At 41.5% G+C, this 24173-nt stretch overlaps 1 protein-coding gene across 1 annotated transcript in view; it reads right to left on the bottom strand.

The window, feature by feature from the left end:
* ZNF407 (zinc finger protein 407) overlaps positions 1-24173 on the bottom strand; it is a 536938-nt gene that overhangs the window by 199781 nt on the left and 312984 nt on the right. The window contains exons 5-6 of the mRNA XM_044293117.1: positions 22879-23045; positions 12257-12340 (exon numbers count right to left, since the gene is read on the bottom strand). Coding sequence (XP_044149052.1) covers positions 12257-12340; positions 22879-23045 — 251 coding nt within the window. The remainder of the gene's footprint in view (positions 1-12256; positions 12341-22878; positions 23046-24173) is intronic.

Below are 24173 nucleotides of genomic sequence, written 5' to 3'. Positions count from 1 at the left end.
CTTTTAGAGGGCGCCAGGGGGCAGAACCGCCCCGCGTTCCCACATGCACCCATCCGCACCCTCTCCTTGCCGGGATAGCTCGTCGGCGTTCTGTCACGGCCCTTCTTGTGGCGATGGAGCGCCAGGCTCCAGCGTAGCAGCCTTCCATTCATCCCTGATACAGTGTTTAACCAGCTGAGGGGGTTGTGGTCAGTCTCCATAGTGAAGCGCCGCCCGTGTAAATACGACTGCAATCGTTGCAGTGTCCAGACAATGGCCAGGTACTCCTCCTCCATTGTGTAGTATGCAACCTCCCTCGGCAGGAGCTTCCGACTCAGGTACAGAACGGGGTGTTCCTGGCCTGTAGTGTCAACCTGGCTGAGCACGGCACCGAGGCCAAAATCACTGACGTCAGTCTGTACTATAAACGGCCTTGTGAAGTCGGTTGCTTGTAGTACAGGGAAGCTCGAGAGGGCGGCCTTCAGTGCGCGGAAGGCTGTCTCGCAGTAGTTTGTCAAAACGGCTGCGGAGAGCAACTTCTTCTTAGTGAGGTTCGTCAGGGGCTTTGCCAGGCTACTATAGAGGGAAACGAACCTCCTTTAGTACCCGGCGGTGCCCAGGAAAAACATCAATTGTTTCTTGGTCCTGGGGGTGAGCCAGGATGTGATAGCATCCACTTTACCGGACCACCACCTACAACAGCAGTCTGCCACTGTAGCCTGGACCACCACCTATAACCGCAGTCTGCCACTGTAGTCTGGGCCAACACCTAGGGTTGCACCGGGTATCGAATTATCTATACCCAATCTGTACTTTTTGCGACGAATACCGTACCCCTCGTGTCCCGACTGACGTCAACTACGTCAAACTCACCAGATACGGTATGGTCACTGGTTACCAAGGCATGACGTTACGCCCTCTTGGAGGAGCGGGTAAGGCCAGTCTTGGTACAGTTTCCACAGACTCCTCCTGTCCACACGGGCACAGAGAGGCAACAAGTTGAGAGAGCCTTTACACTGCCCCAGTGAAACAGCGCATTCTCAGCCCGGAAAGACTGCCACCAGTACCTTGTTTGATATAAGCCCGGTCCGTTAACGGGATTATATAGGGTAAGAAAGCAACCCATGGTAGCGTATTACTAGGCCGAAACATGGACGTGGGTTTCGTGATAGAGATACCAGACAGCACAAGATTCAATTATATATTTTATCGCCTTAATACACCATACACACAAGGATATATACAGTGGTCTGAGGTTACAAATACAGGTTGTATGGTACAAACAGGATTACACAGAGCAAAAGTCAGTTTACCAGATGGATGAGTCCTTTTGGGTTGTGATGAGTTCTTAGCTGTATGCACATGGAGGGCAGTGATGTCATCAGGTTGCAGGTCCCTCCAAACACATGGCATGATGTGACCTTCCTTCAGAGAAAAGACACGCCCGCTTGCTGGCACAAGCCTTTTAAACTGTAGCCGGCCCCTCCTCTTCCCGCCTCTGAAAAGGGCCCCCCCCCCTGCTGATCCTGGCAGCTCAATGACCCACAAAACCCTTTAGGGTTCATAGCTCAAGACCAAAAGGTCACAGGGAGATGGTTCTGGGACCAACAGACCCCCCTGGGTTCCGACTACAAGTAGAGTCCAAGCATAGTACCGTTATTTAGTTTCTGTCGGGAGATATGTATATCTCCCTTCCCTGGCATCCTATTACCAAACTAAGAGTAGGAGCCTGACCACCTTGGCCACAGGATCGCAAATATATATTTAACTTATGTCTGGGATGGACGGGCGATTCATAATTCCTTATGAATCGCTGGTTCCATGATGTCTGGGGGGGAAATGATAGATCTGGGCAAGGGCTGAGACCCCCTCATGGGAGTTTTCCTGCAGAATTAGCTTGGCCTCCGTGCTGTCTGGGTTAGGTGTGATTATGCCCACATGTCGCCTCCTTAAAGCCAGAGCCCCTGTGGAGTTCACTACCTCTGCTATCTGACAAGCAGATGGTTGGAGTGAGAACTTATTTAGCATGTACATATTCCTCACACTTTTGTACCTGGATTGATTTGATACCGGGATTTGCCATTTACCAATACTAAGCTGCGTTACTGCACAGCCTAGTATTTGAGAACATGGAGCGCTGTGTTCTCCTCAGCAGCACAGTGGAAAAGGAGAAAGTCTCTCTCTCCCTTACTGTGCCGATGCTGCCACCAATCAGAGAAAAGAGGGGAGGAGGAGGGGAGGCGCTGCAATCTGTGGCAATTAACTCCTCAGGTGCAGCACCTGAGGGGTTAACTGACGCAGATCGCAGCGCCTTGTCATAGAGGTCGGGTGCTGGGTATGTGATTCTGCTGCCACCACCCGCCACCTACATTTAAATTAATAGGTTAATTGCGCCTCCCAACCACAGTATTATAAACTGTAATCATTAGTGGCGCAGTGCACTCCCCCAAACCACAGTATTATAAATATCGGTGGCGCAGTGCGCCCCCCCCTTTGACCCCCCCTAGTATTAAAGTCATTGGTGGCAGTGGCCACAGGGTCCCCTCCCCTCCTCTTCATTGGTGGTGCAGTGGAAGCTTCTGATCGGAGCCCCAGCAGTATAATCGCTGGGCTCCGATCAGTTACCATGGCAGCCAAGAAGATACTGAAGCCTTCCATGGTAAGCTCCCTGCTGCTGTGTGCACAAATAGATCTCTAGCAGAGCGAATAGGTCAAGGGATTCAAAGATCCCAGGTTCTAGCCCCTAAGGGGGGAAATAGTTGGAAAAAGTCCAAACTATTAAAATATTTTAAAAATCTCCTATGAAGTGCAGTAACAGACAAATAATTATAAAAACCACATGATTCGCAATTTTTTTGTCACCTTGTCCCCCCAAAAAATAGGATAGGACTGTTCTATTATGGGCCGGACCTTCCATAAAATGCAGAATGCACGCGGCTTTTTTGGCGTTTTATTTTTTCCGCGTGGTATCGTATGGCAATAATTTTGGTATTGTGACAATCCTACCACTATCTATTACAACAGTCTGGCACACATGACCTATTCTGACAGAATGCTGGTGTAGTATGGACCACCCCTATAACTGCAGTTTGCCACTATAGTCTGGACCACCGACTAGAATAAAGAAGTGTAAGGCGGGCACTCAATATGTGGCTCAATTGAAGAGTGGAAATTTATTAAAACACTGAAATTAAAACCAGCATATATTCCAAGATAAAAGAAAGATGCAATAAAATACAATCATTTAAAATAAAAATAACCGCAGGATAAATGCGCACTGACGGTGCTGTCTCTCACACTCAGAGCTACGCTAGAGATGTCCCTTAGTTTACTCAGGGTAGATATATATCTCTATTGGATCCGCAGAGAGATTATTTGAAACAGTCACTTTATAACATATGGCCGTGTCCTCTTTAAAATATTTCACTTGTTCAGGGCAATCAGTGATCCGGATATCGGCACTATGGCCGTATGACAGTACAGTCCCAAAGAGCGGATATATTGTTCCAGCTGATGTTAACACAAAGATGTTAATACAAGGCTGCAGGTGGCGAGTAAGGCATAAACGTGTATCTTACCCGTGTAGATCGGGGCCGATGGTTGGAGAATCCCTCTCTCTAGCCACTACTCACCACGCTGTGCCGCCGTCTTCTCTGACTGTTTGGCGTCCTCGTTCGAGACTTCCGTACCACGTGATAGTTGTCTCGCGGGAATAGCCTGTTTGTTCGTTCAATCCTATTTCTCCTTGGGGTATTTTTAAATCGAGAGTCAATGGAGCGCTCCAGTGTTTGAAAAGTTTGCAAACTTTCGTAGTAAGTCCGGATCTTTCTTTATGGGGGTGAACTACGCCAGACGCGTTTCGGGGACATCTCTCCCCTTCCTCAGTGGCTCTACCCCCATTGTAGCATCACTTCCTTTTATAGTCCATTCAGTGTGATCAAAATCCCGGACCAGAATCAAATTTTGACTGCTTGCGGTATCATTGCGTTTTTGGTGCGTTTTTCCGATACATGTGCGTCTTTTCTATATTATCTCCTTCTTATTGCGGTTAGGCTATATAATGAAGGAAATACTCCTGCGACAAGAATAGCAGTCTGCCACTATAGTCTGGACCATGCCCTATAACAGAAATCTAGCTGTCTAGTTTTACATGCCCTCTATACCACTACGGCTGTGTAATCCAGACTGCCCTATAAAACAGAAGTCTGGAGTACCTATAAATGTAGACTGTGTATTCTAGACCATTTGACATAGAAGTCTGGCCTTGTCACCTAGATCTCCCTACAACTGCATCTTGTTATAGGGTGAGATACAGACTCCACAAACAAGTTCTGGCTGATTGGCAGGGGACTTAGACCTTATACGTATCAAAAATGTATGGCCTATCATTAGGATAGACCATCAATATTTAGGTCTCGGGAAAACCCCTTTAGATAGAGATCTAACTTTACTTAAAACTGACACATGACAACACTAACAAGTTAAGTCATTTTATCAGAAATTATATTTCCTCAATTTACAATTACTGTATGCATCTCACATTCGTAATATTTTGTCGCTGGCATTTTTTTTCTGTCTGAAATGTAGGAGGCTGTTCCCTACCCAAAAAATCAAAATGATAATTGACTAACACTTCAAGCAGCTATTTTATTTCAGTATATTAAGTCAAGCACTTACTCATTGATGGCTTCACAGATTTGTGATCATTTCCTCTCCGCTTTCTCCGCCTCTGAGCTTACTCTGGGACTTTAAATGGGCAGTGTGTAATTAGTATTAATAGGGAACATTATTGAAATAAAGCTAGAAAATCTCTCATCTGTAGCTGATCGTTTTAATATTCCTATTCTCAGTTCTAGTAGCAGCACAGACTCTGCACTGTCATGACAATAGTCATCTAATACATTTTCCATCCTTGATTTAAAATGTAGCTACTAAGCATCTATCACTTAAGTAAATCATAATGTATTAAATACATTTGCAAGTTAATAAATAGTGCATGGCTCAAATGTAGTGTTTTTGTTCTTGCCACTAGAGAAATCCAGATTTCAAGGAACGAAACTCTTTTAGGAATAGAGTTTAATGTAAACCAGTGGTGGTCAACCTGACCCTTGACACCATCTTATAGTATAGTAACTGTACATAGAAGATTTCAGAGATAGGGAAGATACCAGAGAGCATCAGTTCTTCTGTGCATAAGGGTCCATTCACACGTCCGCAACTGTTTTGCGGTCCGCATTTTGCGGACCGCACATAGCCGGAGCTATAATAGAAAGGCCTTTTCTTGTCTGTGGCTGCGGATAAGAATAGGACTTGTTCTATTTTTTTTCGGGGCCGCGCCAAGGAAGTTCATCTCCATTGAAAATGAATGGGTCTGCACCCGTTCTGCAAAATTACGGAATGGATGCGGACCCATTTTGCGGACATGTGAATGGATCCTACGGTGGAACAGTGCTCATCATTATTCTGGGGAAGGCAACACCACTTTGATTTCCCATTCCATGGTGCCGAAGGTGCAAATCGGTTCTAAAAAGAGCTTGGCCCCTTCTACAAACTCTTAAACTGGGCAATACTAGGTAAAATATGAACACAACACACACCCTGAGTAATTTAAAAAAATGATCCACTAGTAGAAAAATTCAGATGTGACTGGAGGCCATCACAATATCCCAGTTGAGTCACAATCACTAGGGTCCAGGGAAGCTTAGACTAGAGGATTTGCTTTACAGCGCCTTTAAACTTTAGGGCTGTGGTGGCTTTTTCCTAAGACACTAATGGCAGATGTTGGCTCCTTAAAGTATGACTCCATTTATTTAATTGCCGTTCCATTGGAATTCCACATAAGACACCTGTATGTGGTGGAGCAATGAGTTAGCTTAACAACCGTTCTATCTTACAAAAATTTATTCCATTCCCTGCTACCGTTTCCACACAACGCCAAATCTGACTTGTCAAATCACAAATATCTTGTGAGCTAGATGTCAGGCTCTCTATTCATTCCTGACATCGAGGCTCATAGGAATGGACTTCTGGTCCACTCTAAAGATGTTGTGTGAATCGACTAGTCAGAGTGGTGGTCATCTTGGTCAAGGGCAGATGGGAACAGAGCTTATAATTGTAAAATGCAGCAGCCGGTAAGTTAACTAATTGCTCTACCACATCTTATGTGATATTCAAATGAGCCAGCAATAAAAACAAGAAAAAAAAAAAACATTCACTATTTTCTGCCTGAAAAAGAAAAGTCATAGATGAGAACTTTGTCATACAGCTCCAGATATCTGAGCTTTATGGACACCCTTACACGAATAGTAAGACATTATTAACATTTTCTAATAGTGTTGATTCATATCTTCTTGACAATATATTTCTAATTAATCTGTAAAAAGCAACCTTACTACCTACGACTATAGTGGTATAAAGAAGAAAAAATGTCAATCCCAAGGTGCATTTCAATATTTCTGTCTTGATATCAAGTAGCACTTGTTAAAATGGCAATGTAAAAACCCTCTGATGCATCTACTCTTATTACTTTCCCTATAATTAATGAATGTTACTTGTCAGGTTTAGTAAAAAAACAATTCCTAGTCATTTATGCCACATATATCCTTCACAGAGGAGACAGTCACATAATTCAGAAGTTCCGTTTGGTAGCTATTTGTCAATCATCTCCGGTATAATTGGAGGTGGCTATGCTGTTGATTGAACAAAATACTACTATATGTCATGATGTCTCTTGAAGCTGTCAAGAGTGTGTAGCCTATGAAGTACAAAGCAATCTTCAAATGAATGATGAACTGACTAGGTGCTTCTCCGATCGCAGTTGAAAAGACTGCTTTTAATTCATGTAAGGGACAAAAGTGAGAGACGCGGAGGAGGAAAATTAAGAAAAGTTACAATTAATATTATGTTAAACAGATGAAGTTATAAAGTATTTTATAATATTCAGTAGTCTATAAAAGCAGCAGATTGTGTTTATATGGATAAACAGCACTTTTTTTCACATCATCTTATGTTGCAGTCTGGTGCTGAAATAATAAAATATTAAAATAAAAAATCGAGTTTTTCTCCATCATTCTGCACTCAATACCCCATAATGAGAAAGAGAAAACAGAATATTTGAAAATCTTTGCTAATTTATTGAAAAGGAAAAACAAAAATATTGCATTCACATAAGTATTCATACCCTTTACTCAGTACTTAGTTGATGCACCAGTGGCAGCAATTACAGGCCAGTGTGGCACCATAAGGCCCCATTCACACGTCGGCAAATTCGTTCCACATTTTGCGGAATGGAATTGCAGACCCATTCATTTCTATGGGGCCGCACAATGCGGACCCGCACTTGCGAACAAGAATAGGCATATTTTATTAGTGCCGGCAATGTGCAGTACGCAAAATGCGGAACGCACAATGCCGGTGTTCTTGTTTTGCGGATCCGCAAAACACGCTACGGAAGTGTGAATGGACCCTAAGAGGTATAATATAGTGTGGACTCAGCATGCATGTGGAACCTGCATTCCCTGAATTTAATGGAGACCGGTGTAGCAGCAATAGAGGTAGTATTTAGTGTTAAGTTCCTGTCCTACAGAGATCACCTTGACACAGGTTGGATGGGGTAATTTTTAGGTCTCTCCAGAGATGTTCTATTGGGTTCAAATCAGGGATCTGGTTGGACCACTCAAGAACATTCAAAGAGTTGCCCTTAAGCCACTCCTGTGTTGTATTGGCTGTGTGTTTAGGGTCAATGTCTTGTTGGAAGGCGATCCTTTGGCTTTTAAAGACTGTCTCTGTACTTTGATCCAGCTTTCCCCCAACCCTAACCAGTCTCCCTGTCCTGGCCACTGAAAAAACACTTCCACAGCATGATTCTGCCACCACCATGCATCACTGTAGGGATGCTATTGGGCAGGTAATGAGCAGTGCCTGGTTTCTTCATGAGGATTATAATTGAGGTCAAAGAGTTCAACTTTGCTTTCATCAGACCAGAGGATTTTGTTTTTCACAGTCCAAAAGTCCTTTAGGTCCTTTTTTGCAAACTCATGCTTTCATGTGCCTTCTACTGAGGAGTGGCTTCTTTCTGGCCAATCTGCTATAAAGCCAAGATTGGTAAAGTGTTGCAGTGATGGTTGAATTCTGGAAGTTTCTCCCATCTGCACACAGGATCTTTGGAGCAAAGCTAGAGTGACTATTCGATTCTTGGTATTTTTTTTTTACCAATGACCTTCTCCCCTGATTATTTAGTTTGGTGGGGTGGCCAGCTCTTGGAAGAGTCCTGGTTGTTCCAAAAGTCTTCCATTTAAGAATTATGGAGGCCATTGTGCTCTTTGGAACTTTTAGTGTAGCAGAAATGTTCTGTACCCTTTCGATATGTGCTTCCACACAATCCTGTCTCTGAGCTCTACAGTTCATGCTTCATCATGGCTTGGTTTTTGCTCTGATATGCACTCTCTGCTGTGAGACCTTGTATAGACAGGGCTGTGTCTTTACAAAACCATGTCCAATCGAGGGACTATACCACAGATGGACTCCAAACAAAGTGTATAAACATATAAAAAAATGAACAAGGTAAATGGGAAGTCCAGAGCTAAATTTCAAGTATCACATGCAAAATTGTAATTTTACCTTTTTGTAATTTTTTTCCATTGGCAAAAATTTCTAAAATTCAGTTCTTCCTCTATGGGAAATTGCACAGACTAATGGGGGAAAACTTGCCCCTCCCCCTTTATTTTAGCACAAGGCTGCAACATCACAAAATGTGAAAAAGCAAAATGGCCTGAAGACTTTCCCATTGTATAGTAGTGCAGAAATGTTTCATACCTGAAGGATGACATTCTTGTCACATGTATTAAAGTGCCTTTTGTGACAAAGTGACAATAATAGGCAATTTGTACTTTCCCACTACAGTTTAACATGTAGACAGTACATGGGTGCAAATACTTCAAATGTGTCCGGTCAGTTGTTTTTTTCTTTGCAGAGTAGGACACAACTGATATAGGTGTATGTGTACTTTAGTGGAAAGGTCAGGCATCCTAAAGACTGATAACAAGGAACAGAAAAATGCAGGATGCAAAGTTTTTCAGTCTAGTGCTATTTGACATCTGGCATCACAACTGATGCGCCAAATGAATATAAACAATTCCATAGAAAACTATGGGATCTAGCATCAGTTTCCCTTCAGCATTTTCTGCACCACTCCAGAGGGAAACTGAGCCGAATCATTGGACATATGTGAAGGAGCTCTAACACGACTTCTTTTCATGTAGATGGTTTGCAAATCTCATTCTTTAGTTCCTGAAGTATCTAGTCTGTAAACACTAAAAGGGTCATTATCAGGGCACACATATATCAACGACAATTAAAAAGTGTCCCTACCCCCCAGATCATCAAAATATGAGTCAATAATATAAGTTACCAAAAAATAAGTTACAAATTATATTCATACATTCCAGTTATATCTGATTTTGGGAAAACCAAGTCACCATTACAGATGCCACATTGCTTGTCATCCAGCTTTTACAGACTCCTGAATGCAAATCTGACTTGTTAAGTAGTGATATACCCACTACTTACATCACGATCACAGAATACTTCGCTTTAAGTAGTCACATCCATGTTTTCTGCTCTGAAATCCAGCAGTCACACAGTGTTCCACTTATTTTTTAGTCATAGCAGATCCTTCAATAAGGATCAATATACAGTCAGGTCCATGAATATTGGGACATCGACACAATTCTAACATTTTTGGCTTTATACACCACCACAATGGATTTGAAATCAAATTAACTAGATGTGCTTTAACTGCAGACTGTCAGCTTTAATTTGCCTCCTGCTTGTTAAGGGACCAAAAGTAATGGGACAATTGGTTTCTCAGCTGTTCCATGGCCAGGTGTGTGTTATTCCCTCATTATCTCAATTATAATGAGCAGAGAAAAGGTCCAGAGTTAATTTCAAGTGTGCTATTTGCATTTAGAATCTGTTGCTGTCAACTCTCAAGATGAGATCCAAAGAGCTGTCACTAGCAGTGAAGCAAGCCATCATTAGGCTGAAAAAACACAACAAACCCATCAAAGAGATAGCAAAAACATTAGGTGTGGCCAAAACAACTGTTTGGAACATTCTTAAAAAGAAGGAATCCACCGGTGAGCTCAGCAACATCAAAAGACCCGGAAGACCACTAAAAAACAACTATGGTGGATGACCGAAGAATTCTTTCCCTGGTGAAGAAAACAGCCTTCACAACAGTGAAGAACACTCTCCAGGAGGTAGGTGTATGTGTGTCAAAGTCAACAATCAAGAGAAGACTTCACCAGGGTTCACCACAAGATGTAAACCATTGGTGAGCCTCGAAATCAGGAAGGCCAGATTAGAGTTTGCCAAACAAGATCTAAAAAAGCCTTTACAAATCTGGAACAACATCCTATGGACAGATGAGACCAAGATCAACTTGTACCAGAGTGATGGGAAGAGAAAAGTATGGAGACGGAAAGGAACTGCCCATGATTCTAAGCATACCAACTCATCAGTGAAGCATGGTGGTGGTAGTGTCATGGTGTGGGCATGTATGGAACTGGTTCTTTTGTATTTATTGATAATGTGACTGCTGACAAAAGCAGCAGGATGAATTCTGAAGTGTTTCGGGCAATATTATCTGCTCATATTCAGCCAAATGCTTCAGAACTCATTGGATGGCGCTTCACAGTGCAGATGGACAATGACCCAAAGCATACTGCAAAAGCAACCAAAGAGTTTTTTAAGGGAAAGAAGTGGAATGTTATGCAATGGCCAAGTCAATCACCTGACCTGAATCCGATTGAGCATATATTTCTCTTGCTGAAGACAAAACTGAAGGGAAAATGCCCCAAGAACAAGCAGGAACTGAAGACAGTTGCAGTAGAGGCCTGGCAGAGCATCACCAGGGATGAAACCCAGCGTCTGGTGATATCTATGCTTTCCAAACTTCAGGCTGTAATTGACTGCAAAGGATTTGCAACCAAGTATTAAAAAGTGAAAGTTTGATTTATGATCATTATTCCGTCGCATTACTTTTGGTCCCTTAACAAGTGGGAGGCAAATATGCAAACTGTTGTAATTCCTACACCGTTCACCTGATTTGGGTGTAAATACCCTCAAATTAAAGCTGACAGTCTACAGACAGTTTAAAGCACATATTGTTTGTTTCATTTCAAATCCATTGTAGTGGTGTATAGAGCCAAAAATGTTAGAATTGTGTTGATGTCCCAATATTTATGGACCTGACTGTATTGGACCTCAAAGGTAACCACAGCATTGTGTCCCACAGCATTTACAGCAGCATACCCCCTCTATTTAGGCCTCATGCACGTGACCGTTGTTCGGGTCCGCATCCGAGCCGCAAAAAAATGGAGGTGCAGACCCATTCACTTCAATGGGGTCGCAAAACATGCGGACGGCACTCCGTGTGCTGTCCGCATCCGTTGCTCCGTTCCATAGCCCCGCAAGAAAAATATAGCATGTCCTATTCTTGTCCGTTTTGCGGACAAGAATAGGCATTTCTACAATGGGCCGCCTGTTCAGTTAATTGCGGAAGGCACACAGGCGGCTTCCGTTTTTTGTGGACCGCAAAAAACGGCACAGTTGTGTGCATGAGGCCTTACCCTGTAACAATCACTTTCACAGCATTAACGGGCTCCCAGATATACCTCCCTTTCCCCAAATAGTCACAGCAGTGCCTACCGTCTTACAACCGATAGTCCCAAGAGTGCTACCTATTCACATGGAGGTGCATATTAAGCTGCTCAATATCTAACAGCCATTATGTGCTCCCCTTGACTGGCAGTAGAAGACTGAGACCACTTCTGCCAGGGGAGGAGAGTTACAGCCAGGCACCTGCTGCCCTCTGATATGTACTTGTCTACTGGGCAATCTGAAATGCTCTTATCTAAGCAAAATAAGTCAAATTTGCCTTTTAGGACAAGGAAAGCTGGACGACGACTGATGTGGCTGCTATATTTGCTGGAACCCAGATTTAACGGTTTTAGCGGCTACTCAAAAATAAAAATGGCACATGTGGCCAGATTACTGCAACGCTCAGGGATATTCTGAGGACCCCCAACATGATTCGCATAAGGGCAGGATCTACATATTCTACAACAAAGGCTGTATAGGTATCTGCAGATCTAATGAAGAGGTTAAGTGTAACATTCAGCATTTATCAACAATGATTAGATTGCATTGACTGCACTTTTAAGACCTGGCCAAAGGATAAAAGGAGTATAAATAGTCAGAAGTTGAGATGACCAACCTGTGTGCTGCCTCCGATGCTTAGTAAGGGCATGACGCGTCCCACCAGCGAAGCCACAAAGGTCACACAAGAACGACTTCTCGCCTGTTGCAACAATAAACAGATGTGGGATTGTAGAGGTCACAGATCGTTAAAACATATCTATCAAGGCTTTCAGGGTTACTAATTCCTCCAATCAAATGTTTCCATGTAAATATGTCAAATGGGAATGAAATTACCACTGCGGTTTATTGACTGTGATAAAATCTGAAAAGCACCACTGAACATAATTACATACTTGTCAGACCCATAAAAATTAGCTTTATTATCAATGGAATGGTTTTGTACAACTTCATTTCTGTTAGATGCCTTCCAGATGGGGCTGCTTTATGCACTTGAACAGTTTTTATGCATATCCTGATTTTTTATTTTTTTTTACAATTCCCATACATCTGGCCTTTCTTAGCACACTAAATATTGTCTAAAATGTACAATGTGAATACCTATTATATACAATTACACTTAGAATTTATTCACATGTTCTGTTTGTGTATATTATTACATTTATTTTTTGTGTTAGCAAGGAAAATAAATGATTGTTATGTCTTCTTGATCATAATGGTGTGTATATGGAGCACTAAAACTAAACTGCAAAAGAAAACAAATACAACTTGTGGTATTTATTGCATCTCCGTGTAGTAGGAGAGAGAGTGGAGCAGTGTATATCAGCGAAAGGCAATAACTCCAGATGCCTCTTCCACCTGGATTTCCATTGGAGAGCAGAGATAGCTACGTAAAAAAGTCGGATATTGAAGCATAACATGTAGCTGACCTAGCTAGATGTATGGCCAAACAGTCATGTAGATGGACAGGGTTGGCGCTGTGGGAAGGGGTTGCAAACTGGAGAATTGCCCATAACTCCCATCTGCAGTTTACGGCAGGGAACGGGAGCCTGTAGCTCCTGGCCACGCCATTCCGCCTCATAGGCCGCAAGCAACTAGGCCTGGAGCCTAAGAGGCAGTAGAATGGCATAGGAGGTTGCAATGACATCACCACCGGGTCTCGTATGATGACATGACCACGAATGTTAGCGTTATGTTGAAGGCATTCATGATCGCATGAGACCTAGCGCAGGATGCCGCAGTGATATCATTCATGGTGGCCGTCTGCATCGGGACATAGCAAATCAGGCCACAGACCGGTAGAGCTCTGTCATCTGCATCGCAGACGGTGGTCGAGAATGGAAGTCAGCAGAGTATTTTTTTTTTTATATGTGTATATACATCAGCACTATGGGGAATGAAGGAACATTACATATTTGCACTACAGGGGGAAAGCATTATATACTGGCAACAGGGGAGGGAGAGCATTATATACTGGCACTATAGGGGTAGGGGAAGTACTGTATACTGGCATTACATTAGGGAGCATTACGTACTGGCACTACAGGGTGGGGTAACATTATATACGGGCATTACAAGGCAGGGAACATATAATGGGATTACAGGGATGGGGAAGCATTATATATACTGGTACTATAGGGTGGGGGAGCGTTATATACTGGCACTATGGGGGAGGCATTATATACTGGCACAACAGGCTGGGGAACATGATACACGGGAACCACAGGCTAAGGAGCAATATATACTGGCACTACATGGGGACGGAGGAGCATTATATAATAGCACTACAGGGGGGGGGATTTATATACTGGCACTACAGGGTGACGGAGGAGCATGGTATACTGGCATTATGAGGGCACATTTTATATTGTCACTAAAGTTGGAAGGAGGAAGCACTACATGCACTGATATACTGGCACTATGGGGAGACGTAGGAGCATTACACATACTGGCACTACAGAGAAGAAGCATTTTATATATATATATATATATATATATATATATACTCTGACACTACAGGGGGCATTATAATACTGGGGGGATTATAACTGTGGGAGGGCATTAGAACTTCAGGAGTACACTATGGTGGCATTATTACTACTGGGGGTACTGTGGGGACATTGTTGGGCATAATATGGAGGGTATTACTACTAATGGGGGGCACTATTACTAATGAGGGCACTATGGAAGAGAATTATTACTATTGGTAGGTTTTTGAGGAACACTATTACTTTGGTGGGACTAACTGTATGGCACTATTATTTTTGCAGTATAGTGTTTGTGGCCATTGGGGAGCACAGGAGGCACAGTATTGGTAGTAGCAGCAGGATAAGACTGTTGGGGCATCAGGATGGTGAGCTTGTGTTGAGAAGGTAGGGAGGATGATGGTAAAATAAGGAACCTAAGATGTCTGTGTGGCAAACTGCAGAGTTGAGACACGGCTGACCTAATTCCTCATGGAGGTCTGGTCTGAAAGGAGATGATGAGGAAGAGGAGACATCACTGGGTTTAAAAGGTACTTAGTGTGGTATTCTCCTGCATGTTTGGCAGTGTAGAATGCAATGTTCATCCAAACATGTCTTTAGCAGTAGGGCTGAAAGGAGAGGCTGGTGTGGCCCATATATCTGGCTGAATTTGAGACCGTTTGTATTTAAAATACAGTCTCATCTGCAGGGAGCATATTATAAAGCAGGAGGAGTTGAGCATAGTGAAATATACAGTTGTTGGAAAATATTCAATATAACTTTTAAATTAGTGATCTAAATACCTGCTCTTTCTATGCTTTGGAGTCCCGTATTCAGCAAATAATGATTGACAACCTCCCTGAGTGTGCATACATACATAACTATCATTCACTGAGTAGGACTGCCTGCTGGACTCCTAAGCCCAGAATAAGCAAATATTTATATTTACAAACTAAAAGTTATACTGAATCTGCAGATTCTATACATTTTTTAACATACCAGGTTATTTAGAAAACACAATTGCTTAACAAAAAATATATTTTCTGATTTATGGCATATATAACAATGCTAATAATAAAGCATAATAAGACAAGATCCCATTGAGGCATACGTATGTAACAACATTTTGTGCCCACAGCTCATATGGAGTCCTAGGTGTCTCTATAGTTACAGACTACAAACAAACCATGTGTAGTCTGACTTTAGAATCCATCTGTCCCCAGTCACATATGGTTTAACCAAACATCTGAAAGGGAGAATTTTCAGTCATGGGAACACACACATCTTCAGGGGTACTTTTTGGAGATTAATAAGAAAGACTACTGGCAAATTAGCTCCATGTTCTTTAACTGATGCAACAACAAACCGATGCAGACCGTCTTGTTAAGACATTCACATAAGCACCACATTTCTAGACAGAGCCACAGGCAGCTACAGTATGCCAGAACTGTTTTCAAATGGATATCGGCAAATCTTGAAGGCTATTAATATACTAAATCGTCCAGCTGGTTTCTGTGTGTGTTTCGGTATTTTTATCTGCAAAAACAGAACCGCAGATTGCAGTGAATGGGAACGGAGAGCTGCGATGTAGTTACCTGGTACAGCCACTACACTTTAAAAGGAGCTCACCTTCTGGCTACGTTCAAAGGGATAATTCCAGCTCCATTCACAGTGCTATTTCCTCACTAATTTGATATTGATAATCTACCTTGGAGATAGGTTATCAATATGTGCAGTATGAAAATCTGCCTCTGGGCATGCTGTACCAGACTGAACTCAACAATAGATGATAATATAGCATGAGGGCCTAATTACTTGTTTACCTGAGTGGACTATTCTAGAGGCCCTAATATTTTGCCATAATTGAACCTGTTAAAAACATTTGTTTAAAAATATATATAGTATTAGTTTATAACAGGGACGAGATGAGTGGTAGGTAGAGAATACAGGTGCTCATGAGATGGGGCATGCACATATCTAGATTGAAAAGAAAATCAGAGAGATGAAAGATGGAGGTGATTTGTTGGAGATGTAGGGTCAGTGGAACTTATGTGGTGGAGTTGCACCTTAGTTAAGAGATTTTGGGAAGACATTACCTTCTTATATAATGTATTCTATAAGAAAGATTTTAAAATAGTTGCACTCTATGCTCCACAGACCTGCCATCATTATTGCTATGAGAATGGTCATCCTGATTCTGGAAATCAGATGTCTCTCAATCTCGTGTCCACTGGGCTGAATGACTGTACATAATTATGAGGATGGAAGACATAACTGTAGCTAAGAGAGTTAAAGGGACTGTGCAGTGATTTATATTGATAACTTATCCTCAGTATAGGTCATCTACAGTCGTGGCCAAGTGTTTTGAGAATTACATAAATATTGGAAATTGGAAAAGTTGCTGCTTAAGTTTTTATATTAGCAATTTGCATATACTCCAGAATGTTATGAAGAGTGATCAGATGAATTGCATAGTCCTTCTTTGCCATGATAATTAACTTAATCCCAAAAAAACCTTTCGACTGCATTTCATTGCTGTCATTAAAGGACCTGCTGAGATCATTTCAGTAATCGTCTTGTTAACTCAGGTGAGAATGTTGACGAGCACAAGGCTGGAGATCATTATGTCAGGCTGATTGGGTTAAAATGGCAGACTTGACCTGTTAAAAGGAGGGTGATGCTTGAAATCATTGTTCTTCCATTGAAAACCATGGTGACCTGCAAAGAAATGCGTGCAGCCATCATTGCATTTTGCCTAAAAATGGCTTCACAGGCAAGGATATTGTGGCTACTAAGATTGCACCTCAATCAATCATCAAGAACTTCAAGGAAAGAGGTTTAATTCTTGTTAAGAAGGCTCCAGGGCATCCAAGAAAGTCCAGCAAGCGCCAGGATCGTCTCCTAAAGAGGATTCAGCTGCGGGATCGGGAGTGCCACCAGTGCAGAGCTTGCTCAGGAATGGCAGCAGGCAGGTGTGAGCGCATCTGCACGCACAGTGAGGCGAAGAATTTTGGAAGATGGCCTGGTGTCAAGAAGGGCATCAAAGAAGCCACTTCTCTCCAAAAAAAACATCAGGGACAGATTGATCTTCTGCAGAAAATATGGTGAATGGACTGCTGAGGACTGGGGCAAAGTCATAGTCTCCGATGAAGCCTCTTTCCGATTGTTTGGGGCATCAGGAGAAAGGCTTGTCCGGAGAAGAAAAGGTGAGCGCTACCATCAGTCCTGTGTCATGCCAACAGTAAAGCATCCTGAGACCATTCATGTGTGGGGTTGCTTCTCATCCAAGGGAGTGGGCTCACTCACAATTTTTCCCAAAAACACAGCCATGAATAAAGAATGGTACCAAAACACCCTCCAACAGCAACTTCTTCCAACAATCCAACAACAGTTTGGTGAAGAACAATGCATTTCCAGCACGATGGAGCACCGTGCCATAAGGTAAAAGTGATAACTAAGTGGCTTGGGGACCAAAACGTTGACATTTTGGGTCCATGGATCTTAATCCCATTGAGAACTTGTGGTCAATCGTCAAGAGACGGGTGGACAAACAAAAACCCACTAATTCTGACAAACTTCAAGAAGTGATTATGAAAGAATGGGTTGCTATCAGTCAGGAATTGGCCCAGAAGTTGATTGAGAGCATGCCCAGTCGAATTGCAGAGGTCCTGAAAAAGAAGGGCCAACACTGCAAATACTGACTCTTTGCATAAATGTCATGTAATTGTCGATAAAAGCCTTTGAAACGTATGAAGTACGTGTAATTATATTTCACTACATCACAGAAACAACTGAAAGAAAGATCTAAAAGCAGTTTAGCAGCAAACTTTGTGAAAACTAATATTTGTGTCATTCTCAAAACTTTTGGCCACGACTGTATATCTGATCGCCCGATCAGCTGTTTGAAGAGGAGGCTGCACTCCATGGGAACACTACTTCCTCTTCATTACACTACACTTTGGCTTGGAAGGGCTCCACAGGAGACAATGCATAGGGTAAAGACTAGGAAGCGGTGCTCGCATGGAGGGATGCCTCTTCGTCAAACAGCTGATTGGCAGGAGTGTCTGACCTCTGCTGATCAGATATTGATGACCAATCCTGATATATAGGTCATCAATATAAATTGCTTAACAAACCCTTTAAATATTCAAACTTCTGTTCCTTGTGGCTCCGCTAGACTGCTTTTGAGGCTTCTCTTCAATATCATATCTGGTTAGGAGATGATCCACCATACTAAGTCCAAGTATTTGTTTTAGCCCACAATTATCACGCTTCAGGATGACAGAAGTTTGAATGTATACAATTTTCTTGAATTAGCTCCCATGTGTTCCCATTTATTCCCCTATGTGGTGTGTCTATATGGTTTGTTCCCCAGGAGTATCTCTTGGGTATTCTATTTTTCTTATTACTCAGGATTTTCACAAGGCCATGCAAAACGTAGGGGTTGTTTCTGTGAAAACTCAACTATCTATGATACTTATGTACTCTCGCATTGATACCTGAGACTTTCTATATTTTCTATGTATTTTATAGTTCTTTACTTCAATAAAACTAAATTAAACCAAAAACAAGGAGGTGGTGGATGGAACCAGGAAAGGAGCTGCAGGAGCCCCTAATACAGATGGATAAAAGAGTGGACAGCGGGACATGCAAGTAAAAGAAGAAAATTATGAGTATGTGTTATAAATAAGAACATTAAGACTGTTGGTGAAGAGGTGCATAGGAGGTAACAAAGTCCTTCATGTGGAGCTTTAGGGATTGAAGTTTGGGGCCCTCATTCTGAAACAACTGCCTTGGGCACAAAGGCATCTTGTTCTGCCCCAGGTCATATATGCATATTTTGATCATAGTGAACAGTGTTTTATTTTTTATATTAAGCTGTATAAGGCTGGGTCCACATCTGCATTATTTAAAACTTTCTGTTAAGGAGCAGAAAACTGAAACTGATAGAGTCTAATCCAGCACACAAAATGACTTAAATAGCACCTGGTAGAGCCCAATGACTTATAATGGGGTCCACTGGGTTCTGTCATGGGGTCCATCATTTCACCAGAAAAAAAATGCTGCATACCACACTGTTTTCCTAGCAAATATATCAGAATCTGCGTATGTGGTTGCCAATGGGTCAAATTAAAATGTTGATAGAAAAGACAAAAATGAAATTATACCAATTCTGGGTTAACTGGTCCATATGTAGAGCTTATGATGATGTTTTATACTAATTTACCCAGTGTTAATTCATGAGAATCAGTTGTTTTTTTCTAGTAAAATGAGCCTGAAAATCATAGGCACTGGATGAATCACCATTGCAGTTAGTTTCATAGCTGAAAGATGAAGTGCTAAATAAACCTACATCCGGGGGCAAGACTATAGATATAAGATCTAAAATCTGCTCTTAAGCTACTGTGTGTTTTCTACTATGCTGGGGAGTCCTCATTCTGAAATCCCTGCCTTGAGCACCAAGGCAGCTTGTCCCATCCCAGTTCATATACTCGTGTTTTGATCATAATGGACAGTGTTTTTTTTATTATTATTATTATTGAGACTGTGTCTACATCCGCTGTTAGGAAGCAGAAAACTGAAAATGACGAAGAGCAGGATCAGTCACATAAAGTACACAAACAGCACCTGGTGGACCCCGATGACTTATTGTGGGATGCATTGGGTTCTGTTTTGATAGTGTCCATTAGAGATGAGCAAATCGAAGTTGACAAAGTGGAATTCAATCCGAATTTCAGGAAAAATTTGGTTCATCCCTAAGTCGAATTTCCATGCGTTTTGTGGTAACGAATCATATTTTTTCTAAAATGGCTCCTGCAACATGTTAGAAAGAGGAAGTAAAAAGCCCGGGAACGAGGGATCACCCATAATGCCGTGCAGCCAGCCAATCAGCAGATAGCCAGCCCCTGTGATATCACAGCCCTATAAAAAGTCTTCTTCTGCTCGGTCTAATAGGGAGGCATTATCCAATGGAACAGTGTAAAGCTTGGCTAATAGGAGCTATTCTATTACACCTTGCTGCACTAATTGGGGTTAAAAGGTGTTCTAATACTTCTGATTTTAGATTGTTTGCATTATTCTATACATAAGTAATACCATTAACCCTTCATTCTGTTATTGGGGTGGAACTGTGGCCTGATACTGCAGGATTTGGAGTGTACACGTTCTTTTATATATAATTCAATCTGTTAATCCTTGATTGTGTAAGTGGGGTGAAATTGCAGCTTGAGACTACAGATTTTAGGGTCTTCACGTTCTTTTATACATAATTCAATCCTCCTCAATTGTGTAAATGGGGTGAAATTGCGGTACAGATACTAAAGATTTTGGGGTGTTCACGTTCTTTTAGCATAAATTAATCTGTTAATACTTAATTGTGTAATGGGTTAAAATTGTAGTCTGATGCAACAGATTTTGGGATGTTCCCGTTCCATTTTCCATAACTAAATCAGTTAATTCTTAATTGTGTAATTGGGGTGAAATTTAGGCCTGATACTACACATTTTAGGGTGTGTACGTTCTTTTATCAATAGGCAAATCCGTCAATCCCTAATTGTGCTTAATTGCGTAATTGGGGTGAAATTGCAGCCTGATACTACAGATTTTACGTTTTTTTTTTTACATTCTTTTATACATAAGGAAATCAGTTAATCCTTAATTTTGTAATTGGGGTGAAATTGCGGTCTGTCATGTACTTTAATCAGCATGTAACAGAACAGGTTCTGTAGAAATCTATGTGTAATAAGCTGACAATGTAAAAAAAAGAGTGCCCTTTCATTCTATAGTAGAATTTGGGGCCACTGCACGGTTCTTTATACCTGACGCTAAGATTGACTTGTAAAGTTGAGTTCATACTTCAGTTATTTGGTCAGTTTTGGCCCGTAACTGACCAAATAAGTGAAGTGTAAAGTGATTTTAAGAGTGACACCTTTCACCTGCTTGCCATACTGACGCATAGTAACTGTTCCACTACTACAGCGGACTAGCTCTGCATGTTTCTGCAATGCACAGTGATGTACACTGATGTACAGGCAGATGGGAAATAGCTGATCTTTAACAAGCTTCCTCATGAATAAATTCAGATCAAATCAATTTTATATTCTGCAAAGCTTCCGAATCAAATTTTTGAAAACTTCGCTCATCTCTAGTGAAGTTCTTCCAGCAAATAATTCAGAATCTGCAAATAAGGCTGCAAATGGAACCTCCAATGCAGTCCTAAAACGTTGACGTAAAGGACAAAAAATGAAATTATAGCCATTCTGGGTTAACTGGTCAATATGTAAAGATCATGATGATGTTTTTTATGCATTTATCCAGTGTTAATTCACGAGAAGCAGTTATTCCTATCTACTAAAATGTTCTAACAAATTAAAAGCACCAAATGAATCACCAATGGAACTGTTCTTGGTTTCATGGTTAAAAGATCAAGTGCTAAATAAAACAATGGTATCCAGAGACAAGGCCATAGAGACAAGAGATGAAAAAGCTGCTCTTAAGCTACTACGGACATTCTACTTTGTGCCATCAGTTTTTTAGAACCTTCTCAACATTGTTGGCTAAGGTACTCACCATGTCTGATGAAAGGCATGGTGCTTGTCTTATCTACACATTATAGAAGTCCCAAGACATTGGGAAGAGCATGAAGATCTGAAAAACACTACAGTACTTCTAAAGAGTTCTGGCTTTGAGACAGAGATTGCTTTTGGCTAGTTGTGAGTACTTTTATTACACTGTCGACACTTGTAACCTTAAAATTTCTTGGACAGACAAAATGAATAATTGCTTTAGGTAACCACAAAGAACGCTTACATGATGGCACAGACAGGATGGAAAGTGGATTTTTTCTTTACATCTTGGATTAGTTTCAAGTGTGCCATTTTGCATTCAAATGCAGAAAGACACGGAAACCAATCCTTTATATTCTATTAGAAAACAGCCACTGTCCCCTCTCTCTCATTATGGTGCAGACTACAAGACCTAACAACAAAAATCTATATTATTGATCTAACCAAGTCTCCACAATTATTCTTTAGAAGGAAACACCGACGATAAATTACATCTGCACTGGCTTTTCATCTGCGGTTCGATATAAGTGATCTCTCAGGGCAAGCTGGAGACCTTAAATCGTCAACACCCTTGACAGAGGAGCTAAATAGACCCGGGCCTCCCACCAACTGCTTGGGATATTTCTCAATAAAGAACTTTTTAACCTGGAATCTTCACCTAAGAGGTGAACATCTGGATTACAGCACAATGATTGGGCAATTTTTTGTTTCATTCATTCTTTTTAATTATAGCGTACAATGTACTGGGAGTGAAGCAGATGTTAACAATTTCCTGGCCATGGTGGAAATGGGAATGACTAAGCAGCCTAGGATGCTCATGACACCTTGATGAACTCAATGGCTGAAAAGTAACAAAAGGTGAAAGAAAAAAAAAAACATGCAAAAAAATAAACCAACTAGAAAAGAGAGATGAATATAAGCAAACAGCAAGAGGAGATGGCAATATTGTAGCCACGGTTAGAGAGCATGCAAGAACATTTATCTCCAAGACTAAAATAAGGCACCATAAAGATTCAATTTTCATTTACAGCATCTAGAAATACAAGGGGATGTTTCAAAGTGGAAACGTCTGCTCTCTCAATGTTCATGTTAATGGTGTTTGTTAAAACATCTTCGCTTTAATTAAAAAAAAAAACACGGAAGTATTACTTGCCCATAAATGAGTTTTATATATAACCAGGAAGATAATGAACACATAATTTCTAACAGACCTGTGTGAGTCCTGTAATGATCTTTCATGGCAGAGGCCGTGAGGAAAGAATAATGGCATGTGGGCCAGGTACATTTAAACGGCTTTTCTCCCGTGTGCAGCTTCATGTGGTTGTTCAGGGCCCATCTCTCTCTAAAACTTCTATCGCAGACGTTACAGGCAAATTTCCTAGATGAATAAAAACAAATGAAGGCGTGAACCATAGGAGTCTAGAAAAATATTCAAATCTATTTCAGCAGACATTTTTCTAAGCCAGAAAAGACAATGAGACTTTTACAAGCTCAACCATGCTAAATGCAGTGCCTTTGCGGAGGAGAATTGCAGCCTAGCTCTGTCATGTCTGTATAACCAGGCATTGATTTTTCTGTCGAGGCCTGGCACGTCAGCCATTTATTCTCCGCTTTGCGGTTGGGCCCAACGGGTTTGAAAAATTCTGTTACAGTCCAGTCGCCCCTGAGGCAAATGTGAGAATAGATTTCACCTGTACAGACCTATACCACTTATCCAGGGCATGTGCTGTCAGAGCAAAGGCTAAATGAAAAGCTATCTGTTCAAGAGCGCTCCGACAGCCAAGTGGTGCTAAATGCTGTACTGTGCTGAAATACATCTCTGCTACGCTGCTACATTTAACCCCTTTGTCATGGGAAGGGGGGTGAGCCATGTATCGCAGTTCATTGAAAGTCCTTTACAAAGACCGTCAGGACTTATACAAATTGTAACCTATACTTACCGTATATTTAAAATTCTATTATAACATATTAATGGCATATAACTAAAATGTAATTGTAAACAGGTATGTACCCTATTTGTTATACATAAGTATACATGTAAAAATATAGATCCATACATACTTAATGTGAATAGAATTACAATAAAAACATTTACTGCAAATACCCATATGCGCTGCTTGGAATTGCATTCCAAAAGCATGGTCATCAATAGGGCGTTGGCCCTGCTTTATTGCTTTCACAGCCTTTACACTGCTAAAATGCAGCAGCTATTTACATCTATTCACTGACATGAGTGAAGTAGAAGGGGTAATGGGTCTGTATAGGCCATTCAATGTCTTCCACTGTGTGGAATAGGCTTAAAGTGGTAGCCCAACCCCGGCTGCAAATTTCCTTTCTCTGGCCACATTTTTTTTAATCTCATTAAAACCTTTTAATGTAATCCCCCTGGTGAGGAGCAGTTAGTACTAGGGTAGCAATCCCTCTGCTGCACTACATGCCCCAGCAGCCACAATCATGCCAGCAAAGATGTGTAGATACCCAACCAAAAAATGACCTAAGCAAGAAA

This window comes from Bufo gargarizans, chromosome 5 (genome assembly GCF_014858855.1).
Source record: "Bufo gargarizans isolate SCDJY-AF-19 chromosome 5, ASM1485885v1, whole genome shotgun sequence".
Lineage (NCBI taxonomy): Eukaryota > Metazoa > Chordata > Amphibia > Anura > Bufonidae > Bufo > Bufo gargarizans.
This window is presented reverse-complemented; position numbering and strand designations above follow the sequence as displayed.